The sequence below is a fragment of the Ovis aries genome, chromosome 2 (assembly GCF_016772045.2).
Source record: "Ovis aries strain OAR_USU_Benz2616 breed Rambouillet chromosome 2, ARS-UI_Ramb_v3.0, whole genome shotgun sequence".
NCBI lineage: Eukaryota > Metazoa > Chordata > Mammalia > Artiodactyla > Bovidae > Ovis > Ovis aries.
In genome coordinates, this window is record NC_056055.1 from 165826546 (window position 1) to 165852273 (window position 25728).

The following is a 25728-nucleotide window of genomic DNA, read 5'->3' on the forward strand; positions in this document are numbered from 1 at the left end:
AGTTGCTCAGTCATATCCGACTCTTTGTGATCCCATGGACTGCAGCACGCCAGGCCTCCCTGTCCATCACCAACTCTCACAGTTTACTCAAACTCATGTCCATTGAGTCGGTGATGCCATCCAACTATCTCTTCCTCTGTCATCCCCTTCTCCTCCCGCCTTCAATCTTTCCCAGCATCAGGGTGTTTTCCAGTGAGTCAGTTCTTCACATGAGTTGGCCAAAGTATTGGAGTTTCAGCTTTACCATCAGTCCTTCCAATGAGTATTCAGGACTGATTACCTTAGGATGGACTGGCTGGATCTCCTTGCAGTCCAAGGGACACTCAAAGAGTCTTCTCGAACACCACACTTCAAAAGCATCAGTTCTTTGGCGCTCAGCTTTCTTTCGAGTCCAACTCTCGCATCCATACATGACTACTGGAAAAATCATAGCCTTGGGTCGATGGACCTTTGTTGGCAAGGTAATGTCTCTGTTTTTAATATACTGTCTAGGTTGGTCATAACTTTTCTTCCAAGGAGTAAGCGTCTTTTAATTTCATGGCTGCAGTCACCATCTGCAGTGATTTTGGAGCCCAAGAAAATAAAGTCTGTCACTGTTTCCACTGTTTCCCCATCTATTTGCCAAGAAGTGATGGGACCAGATGCCATGATCTTAGTTTTCTGAATGTTGAGTTTTAAGCCAGCTTTTTCACTGTCCTCTTTCACTTTCATCAAGAGGCTCCTTAATTCTTCTTCACTTTCTGCCATAAGGATGGTGTCATCTGCATGTATGAGGTTATTGATATTTCTCCCGGCAATCTTGATTCCAACTTGTGCTTCATCCAGTCCAGGATTTCTCATGATGTACTCTTCATATAAGTTAAATAAGCAGGGTGACAATGTACAGCCTTGACGTATTCCTTTCCCTATTTGGAACCAGTCTGTCGTCCCATGTCCAGTTCTAACTGTTGCTTCCTGACCTACATACAGATTTCTCAAGAGATAGGCCATTGAATTAATGTTTATATTTATTTATGTTTAAAATAACAGTTTTATTGAGATATAATTCACATGTCATAAAATTCAACTGTATCAAGTTTTCAATCAAATTAATATTTATTGAGTATCCATTCTCCTATTGCCTGTATCTAAATATAGGAAATATCTGAGTGGTTATGAGAGGGGACAGTCTTTTAAGATAGTGTCTCTTCTAGTTGGATAGCCAATCAGTCTTTTTCTTTTTTTAAACATGTGTAACACATATGGATGATTATGCAGTACATTTTTTTTGCTTTCTTAGTACAGACACTTTGGAAATTGTGTGAAACTAGAAGTTCTTTTCAGTTTTATTCACCTTAATTGAATATTTCCTCTCATTGCAAGACCCATACCTAATTATTTAAGGCTCAAATTAATTTTGACATTTTTCTTGAACTTGATTTAAAACTTTGAGTTCATGCTATACCTACCCATATTCCTATTCAAAACCAGAAGTACCAAAATAGTATTTTAGTTCCTCACACACTATCAAAATATACCTCTAGTTTTCCTATATATAGTACATAAAGATCTTGATCTGTTTACAATATTTAATAATTCAAGTACATTTTAAATTAATTATTGTATTTCAAGCATTAGACAAGCAGTATTTCCAAAATCAAATTATAATGTTTGTGACTAACCCTAAATCCATTAGTTTAGCCCTTGATGATAGTTTTTAATAAGTTTCTTTATAGAAAAAGTAGTTAAAATAATTTGAAGACCACTTGCAATCTCCTGGAGGGGAGTAACTCTTCAGAAATTGGTAAGAAGTATGTCATTTCAAACAATTTGGCCTCCTTCTCTCAAGTTAAGAAAAATTCATAGTTTCTTTTAGTTGCAAGTTGAAACAAATTCAATGAGGATAACTTGAAGAATAAAATGAAGCACAAAGAGGAAAACAAAATCACTCATAATTCTACCATAAATGATTATTTATGCCTACATGTATTCACGTATGCATCTTCATGCTCATCTACATCATTTCATCATATATTTTTGTATATTCATTTCATGCAGTCATAAAATAGTTGAGACGTTTTCCCATGCCAATAAGCGTTTTTCTTCTTCTTTTTTTTAATCACACCACAGAGCGTAATCTTAATTCCCTGACCAGGGATCGAACCTGCGCACCTGCGATGGAAGTGTGGGGTCTTAACCACTGGACTGCCAAGAATTGGCAGTAAACAGTTTTTGTTATGATTTTTGATCATTGATCATTTGATCATCAGAGATCCCCCCTCTTTTTTTTTTTTTATATTTTGATTGCTTTCAATTTTGGGCAAAGACTTTAATGAAAAGATTCTTGACAAGTTGCAGAGTTAATTCTTATAAGAAGTTTTGAATTAAAAGATATGCATGGTTTTAAAGTCTTTTGTATTATGTTCTAATGTGAAAGGACATTTTAATTCTTCCAAGCAAATTTAGCATTATGCATTAGTAGAGTAGGCACCAGCCTTCAGTACTTGAGAAGTGCCCTTTTAATTCACAAACTATCCTGATCTACAGTTGACCCTTGAACAACTCAAATTTGACCTGCGTTGGTCTGCATATACTGAGATATTTTTCAGTAGTAAATACTACAGTCCTCTGGGTCTGTGGTTGGTTGAATTTATACATTGAGAGGAACCTGATATGAATTATACATGGATTAATTCCCTCTTCCTCTTGTTGTTCATGGGTTAACTGTACTTTGCAGATGGCTGAAATTTCATCATCACCTGTTGCTCCTTTGTCATATACAGGTCCTCCCGAGAGAGGTAACACATTGTGCCCCGCAGACATTTACTCTAAACAATTTGAAGTAATTTATCTGATATTTTAAATTTAGTTCTTGCAAATAAAGTTTAGAAACAAAGCAGGAAAAAGGGACATTGAACAAGAGGGATAATAAGCAGAAACAAGGTATTCTTTATGTCATTCAGTTCTACTAAGATCAATTGAAGAACTGTTATATGAAATATATAATAATATATACCTAGTTCTAGGAATTTAAGTTATAATCTCTCTCTACAGTAGTTCAGGCTGTTTGTTGACTTTGAATGCTAATTAATCTAGTAGAGAGACTTACAGTCCCAGATAAGGTAGGCATATATGCTGGATAGGGATGCAAGGGAGAATTAATTAACTCTCAGGCTACCTTACTCTATTTGGATGCACTATTTACAAACCATTAAATTACTTAAGAGATGGTGAGGTTACAGAATATGGCTTTGAGTAGTTTGCAAAGAATACTGTGTACTGTAAGGTCCGCCTCATTAGACAAAATATTTGTATCATTGGAATGTCTCCTTGAAAAACCATTTGATAAAGAGATAATAGTGACAAACAAGGCCAGTAGATAGATAAAAGTCATAGTGCTTGCTCCAATCAGGGAACTTTGAGCTATTGCTTCTTATCTTCTTTAGTGGAAACTTTTGTGTCAGATGATATGGGCCAGCCTGTGCAAAACTATGGAGAATAGCAGACCTTCTAGAAATTATCCATCCTTGTCTGCATAATGCCTTTACTTTACTCAACAGACTCATTCCTAAATACCTTCATGATATTAAAATCCCAGTCTATTATTATCAGACTGACTCTTTTTCTTATAATAGTGAGTAGCTAATGATATGCCCCTTGTAATATTTAAAAATAGTGATACAGCTCTCATTACCACATCTATTAGCCCCAGATTTACTCAGCCCTGGTCTAAACTGGGTTTCTGGACTTTTAAAAATTTATCAGTAACAATCTCTAAACTCTATCTAGAGATGACTTCATAAGTCACCAATAAATGTCTTAGACTGTTGGCAAATCAGAAGCTGCTTAAGAAATATATGACAGCTAGAAAACAACCTACTTCAATAAACAAATAGAAGAAAACACACTTTTAACTAATGCTATTTCTAATAAATTTCTGTATTCATGTGGAACTTTGGAGATGAGAGAAGTGTTACTAAATATTTTAATTGATACATCTTTATGATTTTGTTGATTTGGATTTTAAAGGACAGATTCTAATCTTGCCTTTCCCTCATATTTCCTAATACCATTAAAAAAAAGTGTGTTACTGCAGGGTACTTTCATTGATACAAAATGAATATTAAAATATTAAAGGTATCCTCTATGGAAATTTCTCTTTTGTCTCTGAACTGTTTGCCTGTTATTCTTTTGCCCCTGGATTTTGTATTTCTGTTAAGTTGATTTCCCTCACTGATAAACAGATTGGATTGTGAGATTATGTCCTTTTTGTTTTTCAGTGGAAGTGAGTAAATCCAGAACATTATGCTTGGTGACATTTATTTCAACTCATCAGGGGAATGCCACCCATGTTTGCTTGGGTTGTAGTACTTCAAGTAGGACATTGAGAATGTATTTGTATTAGAGTAACCTTGCTATTTCAGTTTCAGAATTAACTGAAAATGTGATATGTGCCTCCTACTAGGAGAGGGAATGTCTCAACAATTTTTGGCTTAGTAATACAGAGTAAATTCTTAGAAAATGTTAGAGTGAGACACACTAGCACTGGTGTAGTTAAGAACTAGTCATTTTATTTTAAATTTCTATGGTGTGTATATTTATAATTACCTTGCACAGACCAGGTCTGAGTTAAAATTTGGCATAGAAGTCAATGTAGGGTAGCAAGATAATGACTCTATATAATAAAAAATGTCAGTCTAATGGTTAACCAGTTGAATCTTTCAGGTTCAGTCTTTCAGGATTGAAAGATTAATCTTTCAGGTTAACCTGAATCTTTCAGGGCTTGACTGTCCTTGGGTTAAATATTCTTATAGAGTCCAGTCAGGTCAGAGAAGGTAGAGTTGCCCATGATGTGAAACATGGCTTCTAAACACCTCACCAGGACTATTGGCAGAACTGTTTTCCTTAGAATGTGTATCATTTTGAATATGCTAAAATGCTGCCTCTTATATTTAGATGATGATAGAATGTGTGCATTAAGTTATGTTTGTGAGAGTAAATAGTAATTAGTGGTAGTAAAGGGTGAATATTTGCGACCTTGAATGAATTAGGAAGAAATTATCAGTGCCACTTCTACAGGGTTTTATTGTTTATTGACTCAACCGCATTTGTTGAACAACTTCTGTTTGCAATTTGCTGAGCCTCTAGTGGTAAGCAAGTAGACCTGTTCAGTATCCTCATGGAGTTTAATATCCAGGGGAGGAAATGGGTCCATAATCACTCACGTAAATATGGTCTACAGGGAATAAGCACTGAGAAGTACTACAGATTGTTTTATTGAGGGCACTTGGACTTTGTTTAATGGTGACTGTAGCAAACTATGAAATAATTTCTTACATAGCCCTATGCCTGACCTCTCCCCTCCCACTTCACACTCCATTCTTGTTACATGAATTTGGATTTTGTCCTTCATCCATCTTGTTATCCTATCAAAAAGTTGCCAGTCTAGAGCTGGTGGGTGATGGATAAAGGTTGTGAGGTGAAGGGAGAGGACTGATTATGCTGGGCTCAGGAAGAAATCACAGGAATTTGAGATCTGTGACCCTAACTATTTGATGTTCAGTTCTGTGGGACTTATATCACCAATGTCCTAGATTTACAGACTAATGGGAGTTATCATTAAATATGTTTGTTGTTGTTTAGTCACTAAGTCGTGTCTGACTCTTTTGCAGCCCCATGACTATAGCCTACCAGGCTCCTCATGGGATTTTCCCAGGCAAGAATACTGGAGTGAGTTGCCATTTCCTCCTCCAGAATATCTTTGTGACCTAAGGATCGAACCTGTGTCTCCTGCAATTGGCAGGCAGATTCTTTACTGAGCCCCTGAGAGAGCCCTGATATTAACCATAGTATACAGTAAATGCATTTATCATCGTATAGTGACATTTACATCCCATGAACATACACATTTATATTGCAGTATATTATTGACATAATAATAATATATTGTTATTTAATGCAAAAACTACCAAGATTAGGAAATGGAGGCATCTTTTACTTAGGTCATATCATATGCCTGGAGTGAAGCACCATGGGAAAATATGTGAATATGGGGTTAGAAGCTCTGAGTTTAAACCCTTGCTCTATCACATTAAAATTTTTTTTGTAATTAAACATTAAAATTTTTAATTTTTAAATTCTATTTTATTATTATTTTTTATTGGACTATAGTTGCTTTACAATGTTATGTTATTGTGTGCTGTAGAGCAAAGTGAATCAGCTCTATATATACATGTATCCCCTCTTTTTTGGATTTCCTTTCCATTTAGGTCACCACAGAGCACTGAGTAGAGGTCCTTGTGCTCTACAGTAGGTTCTCATTAGTCATCTGTTTTATAGACAGTAGTGTGTATGTGTCAATCCCAGTATTCTAAGCCTTCCTACTCCCGCTTCCGCCCTTAGTGTCCCTATGTTTGCTCTCTGCATCTGTGTCTCTGTTTCTGCCTTCTGAACAAGTTTATCTGTACCATTTTCCTGGATTCCACATGTATGTGATATTTGTTTTTTCTGTCACTTATTCTTTGATTCCAATAGTCTCTAGTTCTTCTTCTGTAAAAGAGAAGTGGTGGAACAGTGGCACCAGTCTTCCTTCCACCTATGATTTTGCAGTTCACCGTGGCTTCTGCACATAGGTATCCATATCTGAATGGGTCATGTAGCCCCATTTTCTCCCACTGAGCTGATTTGCTGCCTGTTTCAGGAAGGTGGAAGGCTTGGAGAATTGCCATCTTGAGAAAGCAAATGCATTATTCATCTTGTCAAACTTTTATAAAATGCATAATTGTTGGCAGAAAGTATTTTAAAATGCCTTTTTTCTTCCCCATTAAATAAAAGCCTAATTACTAAATGTGGAATGGGATCTCCAGATTGATGATGAGGGAATTGGTTTCTCATCCGACTTCCATGTCTAGTATTAAACTAGGATGACAAGAGATCAAACAGAATAAAAAACTGTAGGTGATTTTCAAAATTCATGGATCTCACAGATATTCTCTTAGGCCTTGAAACTTGCTTTGGCCTAGAATTCAGTTGCTTCTGGTATTTCTCCCTCTTCTTTAATCACAGTTACTTCTGTTGTATTAGTAGGTTAGGATAAACACATATCTACATGAAAATAATTTATTCATTTCAGTAAATTCTGATTTCTGTGAACAGTAAGGAAAAAGAATAAATATGAAATGTGTTCAGATGTACTAGCTATTTGATTTAGTCTAGGCTTCAGGAATAATGGAAATCATTAGTAAGAGGTATGGTGCTGCTTCCTGACACTGATTTGTTCAGGACTGGTGTTAAGGTGAAAGCAGTGTTACTTCTTTAAAGGCAGAATCAACTTCCCATTTCCTCCTAATCTTCAGTTCAGCTTTACAAAGAGCTTAGTGACATTCACTACGTAGCAGATCCTGGGATAGCCCTTTGAGAAAACAATGACATGTTCCCTTATCTTCCAAATTTTTTACAGCCCCATAGGAAGCCGAATGCAGGAATAGAGTGAAAAAGTCTGATGATACCGTACAGAGTAGAAAACAAGTCATGTTTATGAGATGTTCAGGGGAAGACTTCGTAGAGCTGGTGATTGATGTACAGAAAGTGTAAGAAAATGTCATCAGGTGAATTTGAAGAAAAGACTGATAGAAAAAAGATAAAGATGTAATGTCACAGAAATATAAAATAGCTACATGAGTATGAGTGCTTGATATTGCTGCGATGACACTGGGAAGCAGAAGAAGAGGACTGAAGTGGGAGAAGGGGAAGCAAGGCTGTAGTGAAAAGAAAGGAATAGGCCTGAAAAGGAAGGTTGTAACTACCATGTCTAGTGCCTTGGGTTTTGTCCTTAGGTGATGGAGATATGGAAGGTATGTGAACTTGTCACTTCATGACCAGATTTGCATTTTGGATGATTATTTGTGGCTGGATTCTGGACAATGGTGTGTTGGGAACCAGATTACGTGGTGGCATGGAGACCCAGTTAAAAGGGTAATGCAATAGTTCAAATGAGTGATGAGATAATTTTCTGGTATAAAATATTCTATTGATTCATAAATTTGCTGCCACATTTTAAAATGTCAGCAAATTGAAAAAAATCTTAGTATTCAGTAGAACTAATTCATTGCTGGTTTTATAGTTTAAAGTTATTCATGAAATTGATAGCAATGAAAAATTGCAAGAAGGTTAGTATTTTGTAAGTAGAATTAAACCAGTATACTCAGAAAAATTTTCAAAGTTATAATTTTGCTATATAATGTTGAATATAACTTTAAAAAATATAAGGTAATGAACTTGTAATATATATTCATATACATACATATATATATACACACACACATATAGTTGTTAGTGGAAATTATATATGTGTGAAAATAAGTGGATAATAAATCATAATGTTGCTACGGGTAGGTACTTGTTGCATTTGCATTTGATACTGATAGTTATAACCAAGATTTTGTGTTAATCCAAGTCATGGCATAAGTAATGGATATTTTTGAGCAGAAAGTTAAATCCCAAATCTAGAAAGAATGAAAATATTTGTCATGGAAAATTAAATAGCCATATATGCATATAAGATTATAATTTTAAAAGAGCATGTGTTAAAAGATCATTGCAAATCATATATTTGGAACAGCATGCTTGAAAATAGCTTTAGATTGTCTCACAAATGGTGTAGCATATAAATCTTACCAAATTTTGCTTCGGGTGCATAAATCCTCACTTAGTTACCACAACAAGAAACAAAAGTCAGAGTTGATGGAATTAGAATATCCGTAGCCTTGTGGGGGAATAGAATTTTCTGCCACATCTTTTTCAGTATGAATTTAAGGCTTAGAAAAAAAAGGTTGTTATTTAAATACACAGTCGTGTACAAGTTATTATAAATGTTAGGCCGTATGCCCCATGATCAAATAATGAAATAATGATCAGTTTCTGTTGTACATTATTTTCAGTTCAAACTAATGCTCAAGATCGGATTTCATGCCTTACTGTTAGTCAGACTTTTCTTTATTTATGTATAATATTATCAGTGCCTATAATTTTAGGATTGCAAGTTTTTTGCACTGCATTTGATGTCTGATTATTTATCAGTCTTCAGAGATTACATTGAGGCTTTAGAAGTTAGGATATATTTGCTATGAATGACTTTTATGAAATTAAAAAAAATAACTTTTTCATAGGATCCATTTATCCTTGTCTCTTTCCTCCCCCACCCCCAATGTGATAATAGAATGTTCTATAATACTTTGAGGAAACTTTTATTCAATAGCAAAAATATATTTTTACTGCATATTTCCCTTAATAGGTTCTCTTAAGGGAATCATTGATGACATGTTTCAAAGCAGAAATCTTTTCATGCTCTTTATTTTTTATTTTGCTATTTAATGAGATTTCAGGTATATTTTAACAACCGGGGTTTCCCTGATGAATCATTAAAATAAGTGAGTGGGCTGGAAAGTAGCATGAACTTTTTTCTTAGTGCTACCCTATTTTACTCTGCTGGGTTACTGGTTGCTTTTTAAATAGAACTTGGTTGTGTTGTAGTTGGTAGGTGGAGGAGGTTCAGAAGGGAAGAAGGGAAAGGGTCAGTTAGAAAATACCAGGTAAATCTCTGATAATCTACTGGGAAATCTGACTCAAATTCTACTTTCCTCAATGTACTCCATTTTGTGTTTAAGCTCTCTCTATTTGCTCTGCCAAGCTCAACTTTCCAAATACTGTGTATAGGCAAATAGAAAATATATTTCCAGCAGTTGATTGAAGTTTAAGGTATTAAGCCATATGTGGATTAGCCTGTGGAATCAATTTCTCATGTGTGTGGGATTAAAACCGTTAAAACCCTCATCACTGAAACCATACCTTCCCACAGCTAATAGTGCTAAGGTGTCTGTGGAATATTTTAATACAACAGGTCCTCTGATTTAAAATTGTTACTTGGTATTTGGTTGGAAAATTATTTGAGTATTATAGGTAACTGCACTGATATCATATATAAGGGCTAGTTATGGGATTCTAATGTGACTTAGGTTTAGTTTTTAAAAATCCACATGAGATATTTATACATAGTACATCTTTTTCGATGTCAGTGGCATATTGCAAATTTCCTTTAGCTATTACTGTTAAAAGCAACAACAACAAAAAGACTCTACCACAGCAGTTGTAACTGCTGGAGGAGGTAGACAGAAATGTAGCTCACCTTGAAAGTGATCATGGCTTAGTGAATAAAGAAATTGGGTCAAGCTTAAAATAAATGCAGGTATGATGACAAAAGTTTTTAATACAAATTTTAAAATATTCACAGCATTGGTTTCAGGCTACTTTTGTTCTTGGTGATTTTATCAATGCATTATTATTTTTAATTGGGATGACTCTAATGGCACCTTTTCATTTTGGTCAAAATATTTATATGAAATACTATCGTAATTTTTCATTTTGTATTCCCTTACATTCTTAATTGTGAATGTAAATTTTTTGAAAGGTAGGTAATTCTCAGATCATTTTGACCTGTGATGATCTTAAATAAAACTTGAAGTGGTTTAAAATTCCTATGTCCAAGCTATCACTTTGACTCATTTTATATTGCTAATTTAATATTTAGCATTTAACCATGTATCATTAAATCATAGTATTGATAATGAATTAAATTTTCATAAAGCTTTAATAGTGTAGCAGATTCTCATTCATCTGGTGTCACTAGGGGATAAAATATGCTGAAGATGAGGTTTTTTTTTTTCCCCAGAACTGAATGCCTACTTATTTAAGCAGGAAAACTTAAAAGTTGTTAAAAACTTATCTGAGACATTTTTCATGCTCTTTTAGGTATGAACAGATTGTCTATTTACTCATAAAATATCATCATTCTAGTGTCATGTAGAAAGGACATGGGCTTTCTGTTTGGTGTTTATTCTCCAGTGTAGGAAGTTTTTTGTTTGTTGGTTTCTTCCTTTTAAAATACCGCACTCATAATTTTGATATACTTACTCCGTTTAATTGTTTCAGGGCTTATCATCTGTGGTAGTACCTGTACTAATACTTTAATGGATTCATAAATCCATGCACCTCAGTAAGACATTTGGCTACCTGTAGGCTCACCAGCATCTTTTGGCAAATCCCTGATCACAGCCTCCTGCCATGGAGGGAACCCTCTCATCCTCTGGAGCAAGGACTTTCAGTGTTGAGGCCCTGTTACTTCTGCTCCCACTCACTCACTCTCCTGTAGCCGTTGCTATAGGTGCAGAATTGTCTATATTACTTCCCTGGTGTGCTCATAAGCACCTCTAGTGTCAGGGTGACCATTTGTAGTTTTCTGAGATTATTGCTAAAATGGGTAAATGGTATACTCCCTTTATCTTTTAGTAAATTCCAGCATAACAGCAAAGATTCTTTTTTAACATGGTGTTTTTTTTTTTTTTTAAACTACTGCTCATGTGTTTCCAGCAGTGTTTCTAAAACAAAACAAGCACAGTGAAAGTATTTGAGCTGTTCTTTAATGTGCTATAATGACATTTGGTTTGAATCTTATGTTTAAAAATCAGCTTCCCCTCTTTTGCTTGCACCTAATGGGAATCATCTTTCTGCCAGGTTGTGCTTAAAGAAGACTATAAGGGAAGAACATATTTTCTTCTTGCCGCAAACATTGCAGTAGAAGTAAGTGGGGAACTGCCAGGATATGTCTGTCTCCACAAAACAAGCAGAACAAATTTCCATGAATCAAAGCCACTAAGTATAGTTTTCAGAGATGGTAGGACATAGTTACTTTCCCTCGAAAAATACCCCAAGTGCAGGCACACCCTTTGGCCACTAGAAGAATGTTTCAGTAAACGCTAGGTCAAACCTGTACATTTCACTCTTCTAACTGAGCTATTAAAGGGGCGGAAATCTACTATAACTATAATCTTTTTCCCCTTTTCTATTTTTCAACCTCCCACATGCTTGATGTTCAGTTCTGCTTACTGACTGTCTTGAATCTGCAGCGGCACCTACACGCACTGCCTCCACAGTGGCTGATGGTTTGCAGATAACTCATGATTCAGACCCATAAGAAACATCTGTAACTGCAGGGCATGATACATGCTCTAGATTAATCATGGAAAAGGGCAGCGTAATGAAGAATCAGAATGCTTTTTTTTCCCGAATATTAATGTTGCTTTGAGATTATATGAGTGGAATATTCTCTGGAGTGGTTTATATCACCTTCTATCACTTGGGGAAGTATCTCAGGTCATTTTTATAAGAAACTCTTAGAGACCTTTTAAGCATATACACCTTAGTGTGACTAGTCAGAGGAAATAAAGCAAGATAGTAGATATATATCATATGATGCAGTAAGCAAGTTAATGTTAAACTGCTTGTATTTTTTCTTGAAAATCTTGATATTTTAAAAACTGCCTTTCATTGGTTTCTCTTTTGCCTTCTAGAAGTTTCAATCATTTGAAGGGTGACCATTTTGTTAAACTTTGGAGGCTGTTTATTATGTACTGTGTACAGCATCATACAGGTGAACCTGAAAAAATTAAGCTGCATAGCTCAGTCTCTGAGCTTACTTCTTGCTCACACAATCTGCAGTACTCTCAAATTCATATTTGAAATACAAGCTGCTGAAGAGGAGTGGTTAACACCCAGTTCAGTTAAGTTCAGTCACTCAGTCATGTCTGACTCTTTGCAGCCCCAGGGACTACAGCACGCCAGGCTTCCCTGTCCATCACCAACTCCTGGAGCTTGCTCAAACTCATTTCCATTGAGTCAGTGATGCAATCCAACCAGCTCATCCTCTGTTGTCCCCTTCTCCTTCTGCATTCAGTCTTTCCCAGCATCAGGGTCTTTTGCAAGGAGTCAGTTCTTCCTATCAGGTGGCCAAGGTATTGGAGTTTCAGCTTCAGCATCAGTCCTTACAATGAACATTAAGGACTGATTTCCTTTAGGATGGGCTGGTTGCATCTTCTTGCAGTCCAAGAGACTCTCAAGAGTCTTCTCCAACACCACACTTAAAAGCATCAATTCTTCGGTGCTCAGCTTTCTTCACAGTCCAACTCTCACATCCATACATGACCACTGGAAAAACCATAGCCTTGACTAGACAGACCTTTGTTGGCAAAGTAATGTCTCTACTTCTTAATGTGCTGTCTAGATTGGTCATAGTTTTCCTTCCAAGGAGCAAGCATCTTTTAACTTCATGGCTGCAGTCACCATCTGCAGTGATTTTGGAGCCCCCAAAAATAGTCTGCCACTCTTTCCATTGTTTCCCCATCTATTGGCCATGAAGTGATGGGACCAGATGCCATGATATTAATTTTTTGAATGTTGAGTTTCAAGTCAGCTTTTTTAAAAAATATTTTTTAAAATTTTACTTTATTTTACAATACTGTATTGGTTTTGCTATACATCAACATGAATCTGCCACGTGTTCCCAATCCTGAACGCCCCTCCCACCTCCCTTCCCATACCATCTCTCTGGGTCATCCCAGTGCACCAGCCCCAAGCATCCTGTATCCTGCATCGAACCTAGACTGGTGATTCGTTTCTTATACGATATTATACATGTTTCAATGCTATTCTCCCAAATCATCCCACCTTCTCCCTCTCCCACAGAGTCCAAAAAACTGTTTCTCCTCTTTCACCCTCATCAAGAGACTCTGGTTCCTCTTTGCTTTCTGCTATAATGGTGGTGTCATCTGCGTCTCTGAGGTTATTGATATTTCTTCTGGCAATCTTGATTCCAGCTTGTGCTTCATCCAGCCCAGCATTTCACATAATGTACTCTGCATATAAGTTAAACAAGCAGGGTGACAATATACAGCCTTGACGTACTCCTTTCCCAATTTGGAACCAGTCCTTTGTTCCATGTCTGGTTCTAACCTTTGCTTCTTGACCTGCATACAGTTTTCTCAGAAGGCAGGTAATGTGATCTGATCTTCTTATCTCTTTAAGAATTTTCCACAGTTTGTTGTGATCCACAAAATCAAAGGTTTTGGTGTAGTCAATAAAGCAGAAGTAGACGTTTTTTTGAAATTCTCTTGCTTTTTGTGTGATCCAACGGATGTTGGCAATTTGATCTCTGGTTCCTCTGCCTTTTCTAAAACCAGCTTGAACATGTAGAATTTCTTAGTTCATGTATTGTTGAAACCTTGCTTGGAGAATTTTTAGGATTACGCTGCCAGCGTGTGACATGAGTGCAATTGGTTGGTAGTTTGAGCACTCTTTGGCATTGCCTTTCTTTGGGATTGGAATGAAAACTGACCTTTTCCAGTCTTGTGGCCACTGCTGAGTTTTCCAAATTTGCTGGCATAGTGAGTACAGCACTTTCACAGAATCATCTTTTAGGATTTGAAATAGCTCAGCTGTAATTCCATCACCTCCACTAGCTTTGTTTGTAGTGATGCTTCCTAAGGCCCACTTGACTTCAGACTCCAGGATGTCTGGCTCTAGGTGAGTAATCACACATCCTGGTTATCTGGGTCATGAAGATCTTGTTTGTATAGTTCTTCTGTGTATTCTTGCCAGCTCCTGTTAATATCTTCTACGTTAGTTAGGTCCATACCATTTCTATCCTTAATTGTGCCCGTCTTTGCATGAAATGTTCCCTTGGTATCTCTAATTTTCCTGAAGAAATCTCTAGTCTTTCCCATTTTATTGTTTTCCTCTTTTTCTTTACATTGATCACATAGGAAGGCTTTCTTATCTCTCCTTGCTATTGTTTGGAACTCTTCATTCAAATGGGTGTATCTTTTCTTTTCTCCTTTGCTTTTTGCTTCTCTGCTTTTCTCAGCTATTTATAAGGCCTCCTCAGACAACCATTTTGCCTTTTTCCATTTCTTTTTCTTGAAAATGGTCTTGATGTTTGTCTCCTGTACAATGTCACGAACCTCTGTCCATAGGTCTTCATGTACTCTATCAAATCTAATCCACTGAAGCTAACATCCACTGCCTTTCAATTGCCTATTCTCCTTTCCTTGGTGAATAGGGAGCTGTGATTGAAAAGAACTGATTTTAAAATGCTGGAGGATTCTATCTTTACTCCTGAAGTTCCCTGGTGGCTCAGATGTAAAGAGTCTGCCTGGATGCAAGAGACCCTGAGTTAGATCCCTGAGTTAGGAAAGTCCCCTGAAGAAGGGATTGGAACCCACTCTAGTATTCTTGGCCTGGAGAATCCCATGGACCAGGGGAGCCTGGTAGGCTATAGTCCATGGAGTCGCAAAGAATTGGACATGACTGAGTAACTAACACACACGCGCGCGTGCGAACACACACACACACCCCCAAGCTGGTTTAGCCTAATATCTGGGGAGGTGGTGGTGGGGTTGGTTGTGGTGCAGAGGCGGGGGGTGGAGTGGGGTGCTGGTTGGGAAGTACCTAATTACTGTTTGTCAGGCACTGTGCTTCAATTTTATCCTTGCAACACATCTCTGAGGTTAGTACTATTATCCTCATTTTAGAGAACGTGAGACTAAGTCCTGCAGTGTTAGGTAACTTGCTCAAGATCATATAGCTAGGATGTGACAGCTTACCTTCGAACCTGTATCATCCTGACCTAAGGATTCATGCCTTTCCCACGTGAGGAACACTGCTTCCTTATTTTGCATATAAGTGAAATACGTTTGTATGTCTTCCCCCAAAATGCTCGTTGGATGATTTAGATATCAAGAAATAAGATTTTTCACTTCAGTTATTTCTTTGAGAACCATTTGAGACTTTCTGCTTTGAAATTCGATTTAAGCAGACATTGCCTTGGCTGAGCAAGGTAAAGCACAGTTTTCTTAGGATCATCATTGAGTTTTTGGGACTAATAATTTTGTGCAGCAGCATTATTATGGAAAGCAATATGCTGCTTAATGAATGGTGTTTACTTAAGTCATAAAAGAGAATTCAAACATGGAATATTTTTTAAACAATGTAGTTGTTATATACTGAGTGATATTTCTAGTTTATTTCTTATACGAAATAGCATGTAATTTGAAATGCATATATAAGTTTTTATATTCATACATATATTTTTATTTCACTGAGCACATTAGCAAAAGTCGTATTATTAAAGTAAAAAGTTGCTTGACTGCCAGTTCTTTGTGATGAAAATTTTCCACATCTTTAGTAGCAGTGTTAATTATCGCTCTTAATGCTTTTGTTGTTTAAAGAAAGATTGTAGAAACTTTGGTGTTCATAAGCATGTAGCTTTACCCTATTTTTTCCATCTTCCTTTGGGGGTGGGATATTGACAATAGTGAGGAAGTGGCCAAGTGTCTCAAGAAATTGTGTATCCTAGAGATTTTTAAGACTAGAGAGTTGATATTTGAGTATGAGTGTGTATTCTTCTAAATCTGGATTCATTGGAGGCACTGGTAGCTGATGAATTGATAGATGGATTAACATGAGAGTTCCAGAATCAGAGAATTCCTGAACTGGAATGGGCCATACAAATGCAGGGCTAGTGTGGTGGCAGTCTTAGTTAGGACATGAGTTCAGTGACTGTCCAAGTCCAGATAGAACTGTAGGCCAAGGTAGTGCTGAGGTTACTGAGTCAGGTTCACAACCATTCCATCCAGGAAATGAGACATCAAAGTAGGAGGGGATTTTAAACTTCCTGGGATAGGAGAAGAAACTGAGTCATTTGGAAGTAATCTTAGGACATGAAGAAAACAGAAATCAAAAAAATTAGCCATCTTTCTTTCCTCTTATGAACATAAATGGTATACAAATATTGATTCCCAAATACAAATCTCGTGTTACATATTTTTAAAAAAAGTGGAACAAGGGCTTCCCTGGTTGGGAGTCCAGCTTCTGGTGCAGGTGGCGTGGGTTTGATCCTGTTTTGGGGGAACTAAAATCCCACATGCTGCAGGTTACCTGAGCCCACATGCCAGAACGAGGGAGAAGCCTATATACCTCAATGAAAGATCCCACATGTCACAACTAAGATTTGATGCAGCCAAAAATAAATAAATACTAAAAAAGGGAAGATACCATAAAATAGAATAAACCTGTTTAAAAATGTGTCTGTAAATGATTTTATTTGCTTTCGATGTAATATTTGAACATACTCATTTTAAAGCAGTTATACATACATATATTTATGTTTGAATTTTTTTTTTCTTAATATCTAGGATCTGTGAAGGTTTGAAAGGGCCAATGAGTATTCTCATCATTGAGGCATTCTATGGTGGGTCCCATAAACAGCTGGTGGATCTGCTTCAAGAAGAGTTAGAAGACTCTGTCCTGTATACCCTGCCTGCAAAGAAATGGCACTGGAGAGCAAGGACATCAGCTTTGTACTTCTCTCAGAATATTCCCGCCAGTGGGCATTACAGGTAATTAAAGCCCAGGCTGTGTCTCCAGCCTGTTTCAAATGCACCTGTTCTAAGGAGCCTGTGACTCTGTTAGCCTCTGTGAGATTTCCTCCAACTGTGTAATTGGTCAGTATGACTGCAGTAGCTATTCCTGTAGAGACAGCAGAGCAGCCGGGTACGTTGACATTCTGAGGAATGTGGCCTCGTTTAGACCCTACATGCCTCTTCTCATTTGTCTTGTCCTTTTAGCACATGCACGTGTGGGTGTATGATGACATTATTTTGGCCTGAGATGAGAGTTGATCTTGTGCATACTTGTTTTTTTCTCACTTCCATAACCTCTCATACCTCTTTGAGTGAGTGTGCTGTTTTAGGGTGTCTGCTCGGTACTAGGAGCCAAGGTTGGAAGATGGATATGACCAACATGAATATGACTCTTACAGGTTTTTAAAGACTGTTCAGTTAGAGATGGATATGCAGGTGCTGTGAGAGTATGAAAAGGGGAGAAGTCGACTTCAGCTGTGACAAATTGGAGGTCACTTTATAGAGTCGGTCACCTTTGCTTACTCTGGAAGGATGAATAGATCTGGGGACACAGATAGGGGACACAGATCTCAGTTTTGAATTTTGTATCGCTAGGCAGTGGGAACTAGGGGGACCTATTAGAAAGTCTCATGAGACACACTGAAAATCTGAATGGGAACTACTGATTCCATTTTAAGGAAACAAGTAGAATGAAATCCCTCTGGAACATCCCTATTGCCATGTGTCTCTTGATGGTTAAGTAGTAGATGATTATCCTACTGTGGTTTACATATCCGATGTTCTTACCACTCTGGACCCTTCTGTGTAGGGCTACATTGATGTCGGCAGTAGTGAGGAGTGCCAGACTGATAATGAATGGAGTTCGAGACAGGTTGTTAGAGTGAGGGCATATTGCAAGCTGCAATGCCCACCTTGGCTTCAGCAGCCATATCCATCTGCTGCTGCTTGTAGGGTGGAGCAGTGACAAGGGAGAGAGCAGCTTGAGATTTAAATGTAGGTTGCTGTTCTTAGTAGTAATTTGGGGGATTCAGAAAATAGCCCATTTGGTGTATGAAAGCCATGCATCACCTCTGAGAATTCAGATTGTCGGATGAAACAGCAGTGAACGCTCAAGCCATGTTGCTTGGAATTTAAAGGTAAAAACTGTTTGGGGGCGTGTTGAGAATTTTGTATTCTTCTAATCTAAAGTGTATTTTTCCTTACATAATTAAATGTTTAATATTGTGGTGTCACCAAATGAGTATTGTAGATTCACTAGTAGTATTAGAAATTTCAATGCATGTATCGATAAAAAATCTTAAGGGCAGTGACAAGCCTATTGCTGTGTTAAGATCTGACTGTTTATAGTTGCTTTCACATCTCATTTAATTGTGTTTTTGCAGCACCATTTCCATTATATTACTTAAGGTCAAGTGATCAGGTTGGCTTTATGGCACATTTTCATTTAACATTACCATTTGATGTAATACATTCATATGTACCAAATGATACGATACATTTGTACAGTGATTTGAACATTGAAATGAACCATTTTTCTATCTGCTATTAGATTTCATTTTGATTATGCAGTATTTCTGGATGGAATTATTGTATCAAAAATATATGTGTATGGCTAGCATGCAGACAAACACTTCTGTGTGCATGGCTTTCCCACTGTTTGAGGTCTGAAGCATTTGAGTATGAACATCATATTGGTTTTTGAAGCAGTCTTATTTGGGTGGTAGGTTTTTGGAATATGATAATGTAGAGTTTTACTTTCTGATAGCCATAAGCTCCAGGTCCTATCAGCGGTATCTGTGGTCTTTCAAGCTCAACCATTTAAGCTGCAGTTAATGATACTTATTAACCTAATCAGACTTCACTAAAAAATATACCTCACTAGTCTAACTTACAGTTATATTTGACTAGGGTTAACTTATCTACTGTTTACCAAATAACCTTTTTGAACACTTTTAGAAAAATAGCAGCAGCTTGCAAACTTACACTGAGTTAAAAAAATATGCTCACTCAACTCTAGATTGAAGTGCAAGAATGACATTTTGTTATACCAGATAAATCTGATCTCTCTAGAGACTTTTAAAGATACGAAATCGTCTTGATTTCTGTTTGCTCCCTCTGTTTATACATTTGTCAAATGAAATCACCAAAATTCATAAAGATAAAATGAGTAAGCACCAATATTGCATACTAGGCAAAAACTACTCTTAACTAGTAAGAATGTATCTGATGAGAAAGACCTGGAATGTAGGTACACAGGTTATTTTTTTTTTAACATCTGTACATGTAGTCATTGTTTTTATAAGCTTGTTATCTGGGTAATATTTTATTAGTAAAAAAATAAATTCACCAGCCTAATTAATCAGTTCGATTTTGCTTTATCTTGACGACGAAAGGAATACATCATGATTCACATTTAGAGCTGTTTAATTTTTATTACAGATTACAAAAGCTCCGTGGTTTATTTTTCTCAAGAGTAGTTTGGTAATTATTAGGTTATATTAAAGCTTTGCCTTCTGGAAACTTCACAGAATGCAGAAAAATGTTTCTGAGGATGGGCCTCAATTTCATGTTCTGAAATGTATGAGTCATTTGTCCCAGGATCAAGCAATTTCTACTTTCTTAAAATATACCTAGAGTAGGCATCAAAGATATTTCATTCTTTTTTCCTTCTGCAGCATCTTTACTAAACTGAAAGGATCACTCTTAAAATCGTTTTTTGTTCACTCTCTGATGCTTACCATTATATATAGTTTAATTCCATCTGAGGTATTGTAGCAGATACTGATCATTGCCCACTTAACCACCCTTCTTCCTTGTTGACAGAATCAGTTTTCTTTGGGGTGGCTAAGTACCCAGCACTTGGGAGTGAAGCTTGACAGACCTAAGTCATCGTGATGATCCCGTTCTCTGGCAGATTGTCCAGGCTTTCCTTTGAAGCTAGTGCTGGATTCTGGCAAATTTTGATTTAAGTAGATGACTTTTGGGGTTTCTTCCAACTAAGTATTTTTTTGTTGTTGTTGTTAAATAAAAAGAGAAAGCCATCTCCCCTTCTCTGTGTTTGACTGCGGTTATGATCTCTACAACTGGGAGGTGATAGCTGGAGGACGAAACACCTGGGCTGTCAACAATGTCTGATGAAGGGCTGTGAGGCTGTAACTCCTTAGTTCTCTGAAAACCCTCTCTGGCTAAAGCATATAGATGTATTTTGTAAAATGAAATATATTTCCTTTTAAGTTCATAGCGAGCACAGTGAGAGAGGAACAGTAGAGGGTTGTGGAAATTAGAGTGATCACCTAGCTTTGAAGCTGTGGTTGCTTAGTTTTCATAAAGGGGACAGGTTAACTGAGTTGTTATATGTTACATTCTTGAAATGTTGGGCAGAGTTAACCTGAATTAGGAAGCTTTCCATATCCTCTTATCGGAACCTCTCCAAGACAAGGGACCAAAGGTAAGGTGACAGACAGTGTTATTGGATGCTATCTTTTGTACCAAGAAAGGAGGTTCTAAGAATGGAACAGTGGAAGAGTGCACTGGAAATGAATGAAGATAGTTGCTTGGCGATCAGTGGAGCAGAGGCTGTTGGTGCCCCACCCACTCCCCTCCTCCTGTCTCCTGCCGCGTGCGCCGTGGTCAGCTTCCTGCCATCGGTCTCATCAGCCCTTTGCCTGCAGAAGCAGCTGTGGGCTGCACGCCCCAAGCAACCTTCCATCGCCCCTCAGATGAAATCATTCTGAAGTGTGAACACTAGAGAAATCATTAAGAAAGATTCCTCCCAAACCCTGTAAGCCAGGAAATAAAAGCATAATTCTAAATAATTCGTGGGTCACAGAAGAAATTATTGTGGATACTAAAAAACAGAACTGAGTCATAGTGAACATACTGCATGTCACAATGTGGGTTGCATCTAAAGTGACAAAGCCACATCATCTTTAATAATTAGATTTATTATTATTATTTTTTAAATTGTGACGTTTAGAACTTTCTAAAGCTTATGGCCGACGGAGGGTAGGGCCCCTCTTACTTGAATCTAGGCATAGTACTGGGAAGGAAAAATAAAAAGAACAAAAAATAGTGAAATTGAAAGCACACACACACACACACACACACACACACACACACACACACACACACACACACAAGCATATGGGCTTCCCTTGTGGCTCAGTGGTAAATAATTCGCCTGCCAAGCAGGAGATATAGGTTTGACCTCTGGGTTGGGAAGATCCCCTGTATAATGAAATGGCAACCCACTCCAGTGTTCTTGCCTGGGAAATCCCATTGACAGGGGGGCCTGGTGAGATCACAAAAGTGTTGGATATGACTCAATGACTAAGCAACAACAACAAATATATATATATATATATATATATATATATGTATGTATATATATATGTATGTATATATATGTATGTATGTATGTATAAAATGAAGATGAAAAATCTTTCCAGGTTCAATGGTTAGGAGTAGAGAAAGGAAAAATCATAGTGATAATCAATACCAGTTAGGATTTGTATGGCTACAAGAAACAGAAAACCTACAAAACTGAGCACTTTTGTCATGTAACACAAGTCTGAAAGAGGCAAGGTAGCCCTGGTGTAAACCGACCTGCACGGGGACCCAGTCCCTGTCTATTAATGGGGAGATTTTTTAGTTAATGTGACAGTATCTTTAATGATTATAATTCCATTCAGATTTTCCATTTCATTTTGAGTGAGGTGTTAACAAGTTATGCTTTTCTAAGAAATTATCCACTTTGTCTAATTTTTCAAACGTATTAACTGTTAGGAGAATTTTCTCCTTTGGAGCTCGTCTCTCTAGCTTTTAGCTGTAGAAGTCACTCATCATTTGAATTTTCCTCTCGTGAGGTTTTCCTTTTTTAAAATTATAGGGTAGACTCATGAAGACAGATACCGTTCTGGTTTGGGATGCTCAGTGCCTGCCATTCCCAAATTAGCCTCAAACTGCTATACTGTGACGTTCTCCACTTGCTTTATAAACTTGGCGGGAGGTAGCATTCCAGTACTGCCCAGCTCAGTGTCCTTATATCATCAGTTGCATGCGCTTCTTGGGGTTTGGATGATGTTCTGACACTGTGTAAATAATAGTGACAGTAGGTGTGATACAGCATCCCGTAGTCCGACCCATATGTGACTCTTCTATTTTATGAGAACTGGCCGAGAGTTTTCCTCATCACTGTTGCCCAGCCAGCCAGCTTTCATATCCTGTAATGCCTAACTGTGGGATTCTCTCTCTGTCTCTCTCTCTCTCTCTTTTTTTCTTTCTACCTGTCTGCTCTTGTGTCTAGGCAGTGCACACAGCAGCTTTCTAGTATTTGTATGGTGCTTAGGGCTTTGTTCACAATATCTCATTTCAGTGAACTTTCCTCTGATTGACAGTATAAAACCATTTGGACTTGAGGTTGAAAATATAACTGACCCAATGCTACAAAAATAGTGTGATACTGAAAACCAAATAACTGGCCATTCAGTCAGTCTCTGTTTCACTATTTTTCTCTGGCTTCCCCCCCCCGCCCCCCTCTCGTTTTCAAAGCCATGAACACGTACATGAATGACTAACACTTAAATTACTCTAGCACATCCTTCATTGCAAAACTGGAAATTAACCATATTACATGCATCCTAAAGAAGAGTTTCCACACTGTATCTTTTCTGCTTTTCTCTGTGTTTCTTCTTCAGTGCTGTCAAGAAGTAAAATATTCCAGTAGCAGGAGAAAAAAAAGTTTTCTTGTTATGCAGTTCGTAGTTTATTCTCACCATTGACTGCTAATTCAGAAGTGTTTGTATAGTTAGTAGCCTGCATTGTGAACCCACTGTTTCCAAAGAGCTAAGCACAACAGTATGACATCAAGTGCATGTTTTGAATACTGCTTCTAGCATATTTTAAAGATAAAATTTCGCTTTTAAGATTCTGTACAGCCCCCAGGTAACAGTGCATCTTTATGTACAATATTATTTTGTTTAAACAGACCCTGTACTTTAAAGATCTGTGGGGTAAATCTTCCATATGTTTAATCTTTTGAAATCTGACAATTGTATTTTGAAAGACAAACTAGATGTTTTATTCCACTTTTACAAAGGAGAGAAAATCATTATTTTTAATGAAGGAAATGAAAAGGGCAAAAAAAAAATTCCCTAAATATCCTTAAGTGGATGAAAAGTCATACTTGTTTAAAAATGCTTTGGCTGTAGAGTAAGGACCTTCATAATTTTGCTTTTAGAAGTAACAGCTTATTTTTTATATAACAGTTGAAACTGTGAATCGAATCTTAGAGCGCTTCTAATCTAGTTGTTTTTCCTTATTTTCATTGTACTTCCACTCCTGACATTTGTTTATTGCAGAAGGTGTTTCTGCTTTATTAAGGTCTTAGTCAAGGAAATATGTTTGCGTTGGGAGCTCTGTAGGGTGAGCACAGAGCTGGATGTCTGACATCCTGAAGCTGTGGTGCAGCTGTTCTGGCGTCCTTCCCTTCTCTTAAGCCATCTCTCTTAGGAAAGCTTTCATGCTCACCAATTTCCTTGGAGAAGGGGATGACAGAGGATGGGATGGTTGGATGGTGTCATCAACTCAATGGACATGAGTTTGAGAAAACTCCAGGAGATAGTGAAGGACAGGGAAGCCAGGCATGCTGCAGTGCATTGGGTCGCAAAGCATTGGACACGACTGAGTGACTGAAGAACAACAAGCTGACTTTGGACACATTGTCCTGTTTAGTAAATGACTGATTCTTCTCCATCTTTCCTTAGTTTATACTTTGTGGTTCTTTCACGTGATAGACCTGCCAGCCTCCTGACCAGCCAGCCCATGAGGATAACTGTAGGCAGAAACCAGGAGGCCTTGTGCTCACAAAAGTGCTGCATGTCTCTTTCATTATCCTATCTTTCTAAAGACCATAATCATCTATTTTAGTAAATTTTTTTCCTGTAAACAGTCTTTCCTGTGTTTCTCCTTGCTCACTGTCTCATGCTGATCATCACAACTTAATACTCCCTTTTTAGGAGAAATTCCTGTGATTGAATATAAGTAGTTGAGAGAAGGCTGGGGGAAGGGTGGTTTGCCCAAAATTTCCCCCAGACTGGTTTTCTTTTGGCTCTTTTCCAAGCTTTTTTTCCATTTTACCCCCTTCATCAGCATGTATTAAGAAGTTATATTAATGTATATATGTGGAATCTAGAAAAGTGGTACAGATGAACCTATTTTTCTGGGCTCTAAAATCACTACAGATGGTCATTGCAGCAATGAAATTAAAAGATGCTTGCTCCTTGGAAGGAAAGTTATGACCAACCTAGACAGCATATTAAAAAGCAGAGACATGACTTTGCCAACAAAGGTCCGTCTAGTCAAGGCTATAGTTTTCCAGTGGTCATGTATGGATGTGAGAGTTGGACTATAAATAAAGCTGATCGCTGAGGAATTGATGCTTTTGAACTGTGGTGTTGGAGAACTCTTGAGAGTCCCTTGGACTGCAAGGAGGTCTAACCAGTCCATCCTAAGCAAGATCAGTCCTGGGTGTTCATTGGAAGGACTGATGTTGAAGCTGAAACTCCAATACTTTGGTCATCTGACGCAAAGAGCTGACTCATTTGAAAAGACCCTGATGCTAGGAAAGATTGAAGGCTAGAGGAGAAGGGGATGACAGAGGATGAGATGGTTGGATGGCATTGTTGACTCGATGGACATGGGTTTGGGTAGGCTCTGGGAGTTGGTGATAGACAGGGAGGCCTGGTGTGCTGCGGTTCATGGGGTCGCAAAGAGTCAGACACGTCTGAGCAGCTGAACTGATAGAGACACAGATGCCTAGTATGGACACGTAAATAGGGGGGCAGGACAAAGAGGAGGGTGGAACAAATTGGGAAAGTAGCATTGACATATATACACCACCATGCATAAAATAGATAGCTGGTGGGAAGTTGCTGTATAGCTCAGGGAGCTCAGCTCGGTGCTCTGTGATGACTTAGGAGGGTTGGTCAGGGGTAGATGGTAAATGAGGTCCAAGAAGGAGGGGATATATGTGTACATATAGCTGGTTCACTTTGCTGTACAGCAAAAACTAACACAACATTGTAAAGCAAGTATCCTTTATTTAAAAAAAGAAAAAGAGCCAGTGTCTAATCTAATACTGCTGATGGAAAGGCAGGTTTGACAAATGGGGACACACAGTGCTGATACTTAGTAAGCATTTAGTAAACTCTGTTGATTGAAAGACAGTTTAGTGCCTGTATATCCAGTTGCTATACTAGGAGCTTGTATTAAATAATCCCGAATTAAAAACCATCAGTGACTTCCTCTTGCATATCTTAAGAGTCCAGATTACACCCAGGACTCATAGGCCCTGCTTACCTCTGCAACCTCATCTCTCAGCCCCAGCAACTCACTGATCTGCTCTAGTAGTGACACTGGCCTGTCCTCTTACTCACAAACA

General features: G+C 37.6%; 1 protein-coding gene across 12 annotated transcripts in view; it reads left to right on the top strand.

Moving 5' to 3' along the window:
- GTDC1 (glycosyltransferase like domain containing 1) overlaps positions 1-25728 on the top strand; it is a 523084-nt gene that overhangs the window by 100429 nt on the left and 396927 nt on the right. For 10 of the 12 annotated variants that reach the window (XM_060410062.1, XM_060410058.1, XM_060410059.1 and 7 more), the window contains one exon: positions 17061-17264. The exons of 1 other annotated variant lie outside the window; for it this stretch is intronic. In XM_060410062.1, coding sequence (XP_060266045.1) covers positions 17086-17264 — 179 coding nt within the window. In that variant the 5' untranslated portion in view covers positions 17061-17085. Of the gene's footprint in view, positions 1-11547; positions 11614-17060; positions 17265-25728 lie in introns of all 12 variants that reach the window. One more of the 12 variants, XM_060410060.1, reaches the window with a different exon arrangement.